At 60.4% G+C, this 12612-nt stretch overlaps 1 protein-coding gene across 2 annotated transcripts in view; it reads right to left on the bottom strand.

The window, feature by feature from the left end:
• Window positions 1-4373: 4373 nt before the first annotated feature.
• Window positions 4374-12612, bottom strand: part of NAV1 (neuron navigator 1) — a 53908-nt gene continuing 45669 nt past the window's right edge. For both annotated transcript variants that reach the window (XM_027697727.1, XM_027697726.1), the window contains 16 exons: window positions 12410-12493; window positions 12138-12249; window positions 11722-11843; window positions 9756-9952; window positions 9507-9669; window positions 9193-9367; window positions 8894-8991; window positions 8681-8776; window positions 8371-8530; window positions 8037-8272; window positions 7787-7941; window positions 7530-7601; window positions 7061-7257; window positions 6453-6571; window positions 6027-6224; window positions 4374-5478 (listed from right to left, as the gene is read on the bottom strand). In XM_027697727.1, coding sequence (XP_027553528.1) covers window positions 5383-5478; window positions 6027-6224; window positions 6453-6571; window positions 7061-7257; window positions 7530-7601; window positions 7787-7941; window positions 8037-8272; window positions 8371-8530; window positions 8681-8776; window positions 8894-8991; window positions 9193-9367; window positions 9507-9669; window positions 9756-9952; window positions 11722-11843; window positions 12138-12249; window positions 12410-12493 — 2280 coding nt within the window. In that variant the 3' untranslated portion in view covers window positions 4374-5382. The remainder of the gene's footprint in view (window positions 5479-6026; window positions 6225-6452; window positions 6572-7060; window positions 7258-7529; window positions 7602-7786; window positions 7942-8036; window positions 8273-8370; window positions 8531-8680; window positions 8777-8893; window positions 8992-9192; window positions 9368-9506; window positions 9670-9755; window positions 9953-11721; window positions 11844-12137; window positions 12250-12409; window positions 12494-12612) is intronic.

The raw sequence follows: 12612 nt of genomic DNA, 5'->3' as shown, positions 1-12612 counted from the left end.
ACGGTGGATGCACCAAACACGTCCAGGTGCTGCTGGGATTCCCGTGCCCTGCAGCTCCCCTTCTCAGCCCTCGCAGCCCTGCAGCAGCCCCCCCCCCAAATCACAGAGACACCCACGAGCTCCCGGTAGATACTGAGAGCAGGGGAAGGGACTTGCAAGGGGATCACATCCTCACTACAGCACCCATGGGTGCTGGTTGCCTAAACGAAGGGCCCCTCTCCTGCCCATCACCCTTGAAACACATGGCTGAGTTTTCCCAAATGCAGGTGTCTGTCTGGAACTGAAGCATCATCATCATCATCCCCCTGTGGTCCTTCTGCGTCCTCCCCCATGCCTGGGGACAGGTTCCTCTGGCTCACTGGCTCTGCGCCGCGGCGATTCCCGTGAGGTCGCGATGAGTGGGACCCTTCTGCTGCTCTCCTGCCTCCTCTCCTGCCTGCTCTCCTCTGCTGTCTGCTCTGCTGCCCGCACAGGGCCCGGAGCCAGCACAGGTTGGGATGCACGCACAGGGCACGTCTCTGCGGATGAGGGGCCGGGACGCCCCAAAAGCGCTCTCCACGTTCGGGATCGCACCGTAACGAACTCGTGTGAACTCGCCCTGCGGAAGAAGCAGCAGCCGATGGGAGGAGCCCTCTCCTGGCCCCGGATCCGCCACTGCAGCCTCTTACAGCTCATTACCACCCTGTCATTAATTACCGGCTCTTGAAGCATCTGTCCCCGCTCCAGCATCGCTCTCCGGAGGGGAAAACAAATTTGGAGACGCCGTGGGAAGACCGGGCTCTCCCTGCCCCCTTCATCCTCCCGATGTGCCCTGCTGCAAGGCAGGGGAACTGTCACTGCACAAGGGACACTGTCCTACCTCTGTCCCCCTGTGCTGATGTGGCATCTGTTACCACTGTATTCTTTCATGGGGCCCACGGGATGCCCACCCACCCCGAGCCCTTCTTCCCCCCCTACTTATCCCAAGTACAGCCTGTCCCTCCTGTCCCAGGAGAGGGACCTTCTGCTTTCCACGTCCTGCAGAACTGCCAGGATTCCAAACCAAGAGCATTTCTGCCCACCCCAGACTTTACAGGAGTGTGACCTTGGGAGAGGGGTCCCCAATCCCTAAAACTGCTCCCAGCATCCTGCAAGACAGCCAAGGTTTCAACCCAGGAGCGTTTCTACCAAGCCCCACTTCCCAGATTTTGCAGGAAGGCGACTACCAAGGACAGGGGAAGATGCTCCGAGGGCTGGAGCCCCTCTGCTATGAAGACATGGCAGAGCTCCTCTGCTATGGGAAAGCTGGGGGTGTTCAGCCTGGAGAGGAAAAGGCTCCAGGGAGACCTTAGAGTCCCTTCCAGTGCCTATAGAGAGATGGAGATGGATTTGGACAAGGGATGGAGTGACAGGGCAAGGGGGAATGGCTTCCCACTGCCAGAAGGCAGGGTTAGATGGGATAACGGGAAGAATATTCCATTTAATATCTTTTCCTGTGAGGGTGGTGAGGCCCTGGCACAGGTTGCCCAGAGTAGCTGTGGCTGTCCCATCTCTGGAAGTGTCCAAGGCCAGGTTGGATGGGACTTGGAGCAACCTGGTCTAGTGGAAATTGTCCCCTCCCCAGGGCAGGAGGGTGTAATGAGATGAGCTTTAAGGTCCCTTCTCACCCAAACATTCCATGATTCCATGATGTGCAGTGGCACAACTGCCCTCACCTCTCCCGCACAGGGACAGACCCACGGACACAGGACCAGGAGGTACATGAGATCACTTTATTGAATCCAATGGTGTTAGACAGATGACCGAGAAGAGACATGCCAGTTGGTGCGGGCAGCGTGGGCAGCAGGAGCTGACTTGGTGCAGGGCTGGAATTGTTTCTGTCTTTTCGGAATATCCTCAAGCCTCTTCCTGGCTTCCTTTTATGCTTCTTTTAAAATTTCTTTGAAGTAAAAACAACTAATCGTGGAAAGAGTCCAGATGGTGTTTGTTCCCTATGATTGTTCCCGCAGCTATGTACAACGTGGGGCTGGGTCTCAACATCAGGTATAAAATGGAGCGAGTTTACAAACGTGGAGGGTGCAAGGAAAAAGCAAAGACAGACAGGCAACAGCAGTAGAAATCTGGACCAAAATCTTAAAGAGAAATTTAAAAAGTGCTATAAAACCCCTTGGCAGGAATACCATGCAGTTAAGAAACACAAAACCCAGTCAATTACACAGATCATCTAAAACAGGAATTTGTCCATTTTATCTTTTATTTAATTAAAAAAAGGTTGTTTGTGTTTAATAGAAAAAAGCTAAAATTGTAAGGTTCAGGCCACCGGGCAGCAGCAGCTCGAGGGGGCAGGAGGGTGAGGTGCTGGTGTCACCCACCTCCAGCCCCTCAGGGGGGCTCCCAGGGGCCATGGGCACCTTTGGGGGCAACTGGCACCTTTGGAGGTGAGAGGTACCCTTGGGGGGTGACGGGCAACTTTGAGGGCAACCTGCAGCTTTGCAGGTGGCAGGCACCCTTGGGGGGTGACAGGCACCCTTGGGGGGTGACGGGCACCCTTGGGGGCAGCAGGCATCTTTGGGGACAACAGGCACCTTTGGGGGTGACCAGCTCCTTTGGGGGTGACAGGCACCACTGGGGGCAGCAGGCACCACCTTTGGGAACAACGGGCACCCTTGGGGGGTGACAAGCTCCTTTGAGGGTGATGGACACCCTTGGAGGTGGCAGGGGGATGAGTTAGTGCAATCCTTGGACAATTCCCTGGGGACAGAGGGGCTCAGCCCACAGCCAGGGGATGGTCCCCAGACAGCTGCCAGGCTTGGGGACACGAGGTGCTTGGTGTAAGCCAGGAGGAATCCATCAGGACCTGGTTCTCCCGGCCTATGCCTATCCCAGGGCCCACTGCTTCCCTTCCCTTGGAGACTCCTCCTGGATCACACTCCCACGTGCCACTCACCTCCAACTGCCCAGGCTGAGGTGACAGGATCAGGGGCAGCCCCGACCTGGGGAGGGACAGGGCAAACCTGCAGGACACAGGCTGGGGGACAACAAGCAGCTGGGGGGAGGACAGTCTAGTCAACGTTTTGGTGGCTCCCTGGGGGTGTCAGAAAAGAAAGCAAGCCCAGGCGAGGCTGCCCCTCCTCCCACGGGACTCCTCAGGGCACCTGGGCAGCCCCCAAAGGTGCATTGTGTCCTTCCCACCCCGGGCACCAGAGCCCTGAGGAGGGTGCGAGGGGTTGGAGGGGACAGACAGGTCCCCACCGCCGGCCTCGAGCGGCTGCTGAGCCGGTGTCTCGTACAATCAGAAAAGAAGTCAGCACAGCACAGTCATCACAGAGTACAAAAGAAACCCAAAACCAGGGACGAGGCGCAGGGCCGGGCCCCCCCCAACCCACACAGGGCATTCCACGACAGATCTATGTACAGTGAGTCCTCGGCCAACAGCGGCAACACAAGAGAAGGCGAACAGAAAGCCCTAACGCCCAAGCCAGCGTGGGGAGGGGATCCCGGGAGATCCCCATGGGAAGGGGCCGGGCTGGCCGGCCACGGCGGCAGCGGGAGGCTGTCGGACAGACGGAGAAGTGAGCTGTCAGACAGACGGAGAAGTGAGCACCATGGGGCAGCGAGGCGGAAAGCACCGGCCGAGAGCCCCGAGAGCACCGAGGGCAGAGGTGGCGGCTGCCTCTGACGGCACTGCGGGAGGTGGCCGTTCCAGAGGGGTGTGAGGCGTCCCTGAAGGCCCCACCAGCCACGGCACAGGGGGCTGAGGTTGCCCAGTCCCCAGCCTGGCAAGGTTTGGGGACTGGGTAGGCTTGGCAGACCTGGCCCTGGGGTCACCTTTCCCCAAATGTCTCTCCAGGGCCCCGGCTGATGGTGGGGGCCGAGCTGGAGGGAAGGAGGAGGCCCCCATAGGCTAGGTGGGCACAGGAGGGGGGTGCTGGTCTGCAGGGCACCCCACACCATGGCTGGGACAAGCCAGCAGCTTGGTGAGTGCCAGCACCCCTGTCCCATCCCAGCCAAGCTGGCTTTGGGGACAATCAGAGGACACTGGAGCTGGAGCAGGCTGTGACAGCACTATCCCAAGCTCCACGTGCCCCTTTTCTGCATGGCCAGGGATTAAGGCACCACAGCAGCACCAGGGCTGACCCACTCCGTGCAGCAGCCTAGCCTGTGACACTGCTGGGTAAGGCCAGAGGGACACATGGCAGTCCCAGGTATCCCCAGAGCACCAACATGGGGCACAGCAGGACCCTGCCAGGCTGCAGGAGGGCACAGGGCTGGGAGGAGCAGGCAGCACGGGCAGCAACCCCAGGCTCATCAATCCACACCCCCAGGCCTGGCAACACCGAGGGGATGGGGGGCAGGTTGTGCCCCTCAGCACCAAGGGGACAGGGATGGCATCCCCCTGCCCTGGTACCTCAGGGAGGAGATGCCCCATGGCATCCTGGCCTGGTAGAAACGCTGTCTCCTTGCCCTGTGCTTCTGGGGAGAGGGGAGTGGCCCAGTGAGGGGCTGCTCTGGGAGCATCCCACTGCCACCGGCCTCCAAGTCCCACCTCAGCCAAGCTGTGCAGCCCCAGGAGGTGGGTTCAGGGACTGGAGATCATCCAGTGAGCACCAGTTTTGTAACAGAGGTGGTTTGAGTGGTGAAACCAACAGCTGCAAAAGAAACCAAAGGGGAAGGGCGCTGCTGCCAGGGAAGCGGAGGGCACCAGGCCACAAGCTCCAGGCCAGGAGAGCGAAGAACCAGAACAAAAAAGGGACCAAAGCAAAGTCTGGACTCGGCCAAAGGAAAAGGGGAAGGGGGAAACAAAATAAAATAACCGAAGCACGGTTTATTGGGCTGTCCTGGGCGCAGGGGCTGCCGTGTGGGTGAAACGGGGAACGTGCAGGCAGCAGTGAGAGCTGCACTCCCCTCGGCCAGCGTGAGGCAGGAGCTCCCGCAGCGGCGGCTCCCTTGGCTTTGCCCAGTGGGTGCAGAGGGAGCCAGAGCCCCTCGTGCCTGCGCTCTCATCCTGCAGCCACACACTCCTCCTGTGCCCCCCCAGCTTCAGCCCAGGTGGCTCCCGCAGGGTCCCTGCCCCACTCGGGGCCTTCCTGCGGCTCCCAGGAGCAGGGGCTCGGCCGCAGCGGTCACCTTGGTCCCAAAGCCCAAGAGTTTATAATAGAGACAGAAAAAACCATGAAGAGAAACCAGGATTCTCCTACCCCCAGAGTCGGGAGGGGAGATGGCACCTCGTGCTCTCCCGTGGATGAGCCGAGTTTCCCCACGCTCTGCCAGGACACACCGGAGCCCTGCTCCTTTCTGCTCGCTCGCCAGCCCCGCGCTCCTGGATGCCAAAGGAAAAGAAGAGCAGCCCAGCAGGAGCAGTGGGTGGCAGCTCCCCTCTGCCTGGGCTGGCATGTCCGGGCCTCACAGAGTCGACTGCAGGTCAGGGTCCACCATGGTCTCACGGTCCGGAGACTCGATGTAGTTGGCGGCTTCCTGGAGCTTGAGCAGCATGGCCATCTGTGGGGACAGGAGTGTGGCGTGAGCCTGAAGGGGATGGGAGGCCCACGGGTGCCTGGGAAGGCCACTTGGCCCTCCTTGCCCTCCTGGACAAACCACCCATCCTGGGAAGCTCCTTAAAGGGTAAAGCAAATCCCAGGATGCTGCAAAATCCCTCCCTTGCACCAGGATCCTGGCTGGGATGCTCCAGGCTCAATGTGCCACAGCATCACCACCAGGCATCACCTGTGGCAGCCAGCAGCCTCTCCAGGTGACACGCCAGGACATATATGAGCACATGTGTGGCTGTGTGTGGCTCTGCACGTGGACACAATGCCTTGTGGAGTGCCACACCATGCCCATTCACTGGCACATCACTACGTGCCCTGGTGTGCAGCCCACCTGCCAGTACCACCACCCTGCACCCACTGCTCCTCCCGGCAGTGCAAAGTGTTTCTGCATCCCCAGACTGGGCTTTTTACACTGAAAATTAACTGAGAAAGCAAAGCTCCACCCTGCTCTGTCCCCTCCACCAGCCCCTCCAAGCCCACCCCCAGTGCCCGGCGTACCAGTGGGTCCGAGTCCAGGGAGCTGGGCGTCGTGTCCTTGACCGTGCGCTCCTCGGGGGGGGACACGGCGCTGTGGGGCCCGATGGTGGGGGGGGGCAGGTGGTACAGCTTGGACTGGTCCTGCTGTGCTGACGGCCAGGGCAGGGTGTCCCGCACCCACTCCACGGGGTCCTCCCAGGCCGCCTTCTGCCCATGAACCTGTGGCAGGGAGCAAGCGGTAGCTGACTCCTCAGCACATGCCAGAGCCAATGACGTGGCACCCCGAGCACCCCAGGACAGTGCCATGTCCCACAGCAGCCACACAGCAGGGACTGACAGAGATGTCACCCGCACCCACAATCCCAGTACCTCCCCTTTCCCCACCATGGCTGTGCCAGCATGTCCCTGCACTGGTTCGTGTTCCCATGTGCCAGCAGCACTGGGTACCTTGAGGCCATCTTTTGCCCCCTCCTGCAGGTAAGGGATGATGGAGTTGTTCCACAGGTCGATGAACCAGGTCCGGAAATCCTCAATTCCAATGGGGCAGGACAGAAAGAAGCAGGGACCTGCAGGGGGAGGGCAGATACTGGAAATGAGAGCTGGGTCTCCCTGCTCCAGTCACTGGCCCCATGGCTCACAGCACCAGGGTGGGCACACCTTGGCTGGCAGGGTGCCCTGGGAGCAGTGTCTGGGCAGCATCCACCTGGCACAGTGGGCAGATATCTCCCAGGCAAGGAATGGTGTTTCCAAGTTCAATCTATCCCCAAAAGCATGGTGAGGCATGGGGGATCCACCCAGAAAAACATAGTTCCTCCATGCTCCTCTGCTCCCAGGGTGGTGGGAGAACAGGCAGCCCCGGCTAACACCCCAGTGACAGCTCCCACAGGAACAAAGGCCACCCAGGGAAGAGCAATGCTTGTGTGCATCACCCACCAGCTGTGGTTATGTGGGACTGGGGGACACAGGGAGCATGTCAGACCCCCGAGCTCCCCTGGGAGGGTTTGGCCCCAGTCCCTGGGGTGCATGGCAAAGGAGGGAGGTGAGGCAAGGCGTACCAATGAGGAAATCAGACGTGCTGTGTTTCTCCAGGAAGGTGTGCAAGTGGTACCAGAGCTTGGGCACCCAGTCCAGCACCCGCAGCAGCTCCTCCTTGTTGGCGTTGATGTCTGTGTCTGACTCCAGCAGCTTCCGCCTCAGGTAGCGCACCAGGAAGCCGTTGGCTGGCTCCACATTGTTGGAGAAGGTCAGCATCCTGGGGGAAGGACTTGGGTGGTCAGGGCTGGGTCTCCATGCAAGCTGCCCTACTCCCCAGCACCCTCAGGGGACGTCCTCACACCCCCAACCCTGCATGCGCCCAAGGCTGGGGATTCAGGGCCTGCTGGGGTGGCAGGGACAGGCCTGGGGCTCAGTCCTCATAATGGCCCCCAGACAGAGGATGTGACCCCAGAACTGCCCAGTGGTCAGCAACGGCTTCTGTCCTCCACAACTCCACAGGGTTGGTCACCAGGGATGTACAATTCCCACCTGAAGCTGAGATGGAGGCCGTGGTTGGGGGTCATCTTCACAGGCTGGTTGGTGGTCCCGATGATGTATGGGCTGAGGGAGTGATAGACAAAATCCATGAGAAAAAGCCTCCATGTCACCCCTGCCCGTGGCAGAGCTGATCTGGACACAGCAGACACGTGCAGTCTCATTCCCACAGCCCAGGGATGTCACCAGGAGCAGCGGGGAGCACGTGTGTGCCTGAGGGGCTGCGCTGGAAGGGTGCAGGGGGCTCTCACCATTTGTGGTACTTGCAGGTGAGTGCGCCGTTGACCAGCTCGCTGATGGAGCCCGCCTCGCTGAGGTCGTCCAGGAGGATCACCAGCGGCACATCCGCCGTGCCCGTCTCCCGGTCGATCTGGTTGGCCAGGTTGGACAGGTACAGCTGCAGGTCCTGCAATGAACAGGCCGGGTGTCAGGTGTGGGGCCACGGCATGATGGCCACAGGGACCACGGCAGCAGCGTCAACAGGGACACCGCTGCCCTCACCTTGCAGGACTGCTGGTGCATGTTGAAGGTGCTGACGATGCCCTCGGTGACATCCCGACCCGAGCGCTCCACCAGGTACTCAGCCAGGCGGTTGGTCAGGTAGGTCTTGCCGGTGCCACTGGGCCCCGAGAGGATGAGGCGGCGGTGCTTCAGCAGGAGGCTGATGTAGTGCTGCATCATGGGCTTGGGGATAAGTGTCTCGAACACCAGGCTGTCCACACACTTCTCCTTCAAGCCTGCAGGCAGGGGAGGGCTGAGGGTCCTGCTCACACCCTGTGACACCGTGAGAGAGCACGGACACGGCACAGCAACAGAGCCCCTCTGCCACACTGACCTTTGAGTGTCACCACGACGCTGGTCAGGCCCCGGCGGCACAGGGGCAGCTCCGGTGGCTCTGTGTCCAGCACCCGCTTGATGTGGCTGATGCTGTAACCATAGACAGACTCGGTGCTGAGCCCCAGCGTGGATGCAGGATCCATCTTGGTGATGTAATCCTACGTGGAGAAGGACAGAGCTGTCAGTGCCCCTGAGGGCTGTCAGAGAGCAGCTCCAAGACAGCTGAGAAGGACCTGGGCCAGGGAACATCAGGCATGGTGGAGCAGTATCAAAGGATGGTTCTCCAAGAGGGCTCTTCATGTTCCTACCTTGAAGACCTGGCAGACAGCCTCATCCAGCATCTTCCAGTCCACCTTCCCGCTCACCTTGGTCCAGCCCAGGAAAAACTCCTGCTGCTTGAGGTCCTAGGAGCCAAAGCAGAGGTATGCAGCATTGGAGCACCACGTCCAACCCCTGAGAGGGCCCTTGGCCAGAGCCATGACACAGGGATAGATCAGGGTCCCCACAGAGCCCACACTTACCCCCTTGATGATGTGCTGGGGTGGCATGCGCACCACAATCCGCAGCGTCAGCTCGTCCTTCTGGGTGCCAGCGCTGACAGCATCCATGGGGGACACGTCTGGGGACAGAGCAGTGAGGCTGTGCCGGCAAGGAGAGCCTGGCCATTGCCCAGCCAGAGCCAAATCCTGCTGTGGCCAATGGTGGCATCAGCAGCACAACAGATCCCCTGCTCACTCCAAGTGAGCAGCAGCACATTCCCACCACACACACCTCCCTGTCCCAGCCCTTCTCTGTCTGCCAGCAGCTCTGTCACCCCTACCTGCATCAGCCAGGCTGGGGCTGAAGGCATGGCCAAGGGTGAGACCCAGGGAGCGCCGTGGTGAGGAGGAGGTTGATGTGCTCATGATATGGCTGGGAACAGAGCCTGGCACTGCTGAGGGCCCCGGGGCCACCTTGAGACGGTCGTTCTCAGCCTTCAGGAGATCCACCTCCAGCTGTGGGAGAAGCAGTTAGGGCACAGGGTGAGGAGCTGGATGCCAGCAGCACCCTGGGGGGGCAGCACGGCTGTGGGGGCACAGGGACTGTGGGCACCCAGGTACTGAGAGCAGCCAGGCTCCTGGCAGGGGTCCTCACCTGCATGTTGTGCATGGTCTCTCGCAGCTGCTCCAGCTGGTGGGCTGAGTTGAGAGCTTCCAGGCGGATGTCTGTCAGCTTCATCTCCTTCTCCCACAGCTCTGACCGCAGCTCAGACACCTCCTTCTTCTCCGGCTCGCCCTCATTGTGGGCCTGGAAGAGCCTGGGCCAAGGGAAACACCACATCTTGCACATGTCCAGGGCAGGAGCCTGCAGCCCCCACGACTGGCTCTCCCTGGCCCCACATACTCAGCTGTATCGATGCCCACAGAGGAGGAGGTGGAGGATTTGATGGAGGGCGAGGCAGTCTCTGTAGAGCCATGCTGCAGCTTGGGGGAGGAGGGGGCCGACGAGTCTGGCGTGGCGATCTCCTCGATGTCTGAGTAGGATGAGGCTGATTTGGGGCCCTTTTTGATGCTGAAAGCCTTGTTGAAGGAGCTGCGTAGCTACAGGAGAGGGAAATGTTCTTGTTAGAGACAGCCTGACAGTCCAGCCTTGCAAGCAGAGACCTGGCCTGGTTTTGCCCCATCTGCCCAGAACTCGGTCTGAGCTGGGACCAGTGCCACCACACCCACCACCAAGGCAGCACTGTGCCCCACCACCATGCTGGGCTCCAGCCCAACCCTGCTCTGCTGGCACAGCAGAAGGATGGGGTGCACAGCCCTTTGGGGAACAATCATCCCAGCCTGGAAGGCACCAGAGACCCAAAGAGCGGGACCCATATCCTGGTCATAACATCTCCTGACCCTGCTCCCCACCAGCACCTACACTGGGATGTCCAGGCACAGCACCAGCACCCCAGTTCATTGGACCAGACTGATCCATGCTCACATTCACCCCACCACAGTCATCCCAGCAAGCAGTGTTCAGGGGGACGTCCCTCGCTCCAGCCACTGCAGAGCTGGGTCCTGCCCCACACCTCCCTCTGCAACACGGGCCCTGCTGGAAGCGCAGAGGGGCAGCCAGCCCTCCCTGGGGCATCCCGGGGTCCCGGCTGCACATGCAGCATGCACACAGCACACACAGAGCAGAGGGGGGGTGAGCGGTGGGCTGAGGCCAGGGAGGACAACGGACATTGCACAGGGACCAAACTGGATCTGGGTTCCATCAGCCTGTGGAAGAGCACTAGGACAGGCATCCCAAGCTCACACTGTGAGCACCAGGGCCTGCTCTGAGGGGAGATGGGAGAAAGAAGGGATGGAGAACACACAGGATCCATCCCAATCCCCACAGGCACCTGGCAGGCTGCTCTGGGGTGTCCCAAAAATCAAAATTGTTGCATTTCAGTGTAAAAAAAGTGGGTATCCAGCTCTGCTGACAGTGGGAGCAGAGAAGTGCTGAGACCCACATGGGTACTGGAAGGGACAGAGGCACTTGGGGCCACATCAGGCAGCCCTGGAGATGCAGAGATGGGCAGTGCCCCAACCCAGTGCCCCCAGCGCCACAGGCAGGGCTGTAGGGGGATCCCCATCCCAAAATATCCAGTTACAGGGAGTCAGGAGAGCACCTGCCTTCCCTGGGCAAGAAGGGGATTGTCCCCATCCAGGGGATAGGTCCCATCTGAGCCCTTCCTGCTGCCTCCGGGCAGTTAAAACCCTTCTTGTGGGTGCCTGTTTCGCCTTAGCATCCAAGGAAGCAGCCAAGGTGGGCACAACCTGGCTGGGGATCCAGGATGGCCTGTGCTGGGGTTAGGGCCAGTGGGATGGATGGGATGGGGAGTGTATGAGCACCATCCCATGAAATGGAGCAAGGGCCCTGGCCGGGCACAGCATGTGGTGGAGGGGACGGCGTGGGACTTACCTCATAAACCTGGAAAAAAAGGGTTGAGGTCAGCATAGGGGGAGAGAAACAAAACAAAGCAAGACTTAATCACACATCCAGAGCTGCCTGGTGCTGGGAAGGGGCTGCCTGGCTGAGGTGTACAGCCCCCCACACTGCCAGAGCCTGCAGGCAGGAGGGTGACAGGGGAAAACACAAGGAAGCAGGCATGCAGAGCCAGGGCTGGGAAACTCCCAGAGGGACAGGAGAAGTCCCAGCCAATGTGTCCATGGTGGCTACACACTCCTCATCACTGCTGTCCCCAGGGGACAAGGAGACCAACACTATGAGGCCAAGGCAGACTGAGAGCAGCTGGTTTGTGGGGCTGACCCCGAGCAGACCCTGCCAGTGGCTCCCCAAGCCCCATGCCTCATGCCAAACGCCCCATCCAACCCACCCAGCTCTTCTTCTTCTTCTTCTTGGCGTCGGCATCCTTGCTGCTGCCGATGCTGGAGTGGCTGGTGATGCTGTTGAGACTGGAGATGCTGTCGGAGGAGTTCTGCCGCTTGATGCGCAGCTCTGGGGTCAGCCAGGAAAGCAGGAGAGATTGGGAAAGGAGGGATCAGCCACCTGCAACTGCCCCAGTACCAGAGCATCCTGCACTCCCCCCCCGCACCCCGTCCTTCCTCCCACCCAACACCTTCTGAGCTGTCTTTGTAATGATGACGTGGGGCTCAGACACCACGTGGGCACTGCCTCAAACCCCAGAGAGATGCCCAGAGCACACATCATCCTGCTGCCAGACCCAGCAGGAGCAGCCCAGCTCAGGAAGGGCTGCATCCCTGTGTGGGAAGCTGCAGCATCATGCCTTACCTTTGGGGGTGACATCAGTGCCATTCAGGGCACCCTGGATCACAGCTTGGGCCTCCGAATTCTTCTTCTTCAGGAAGTCAATGGTCTCTCGCAGGTCCAACAGCTCCGTGTCCTGGGGGAACAGAGTCGGGAGCCATGGAGGGCATCCCAAAGGTGCAGGGCCCACCCCAAGAGCACCCTTGGGACAGATATTGCTGCAGCATCACCCAAGTCCAGCACCCCCCACCCCATGAGCCCCACCAGTGCCTGCTCAGCACCCCGACAGCACCCACCTTCTCCTCAGCAGTCTCAGCCAGGTGCCGCAGGCGGGATGTCATGCTAACCAGGCTCTGCTCAAAGGCCGCTACCAGGTTGGCCTGGGAGAAGTGGAGAAACGGGTGAACACCCACACTGGGGTCAACACCCACAGCTGGGTCAGCACCCACTGCCAGGCGTGGGATATAAGAGGCTGAAGGGGGAAATCAGGGCTCCCAAG

The sequence above is a fragment of the Neopelma chrysocephalum genome, unplaced genomic scaffold, assembly GCF_003984885.1.
Source record: "Neopelma chrysocephalum unplaced genomic scaffold, ASM398488v2 Primary Assembly neopelma1_122, whole genome shotgun sequence".
In the NCBI taxonomy this organism is placed as follows: domain Eukaryota; kingdom Metazoa; phylum Chordata; class Aves; order Passeriformes; family Pipridae; genus Neopelma; species Neopelma chrysocephalum.
This window is presented reverse-complemented; position numbering and strand designations above follow the sequence as displayed.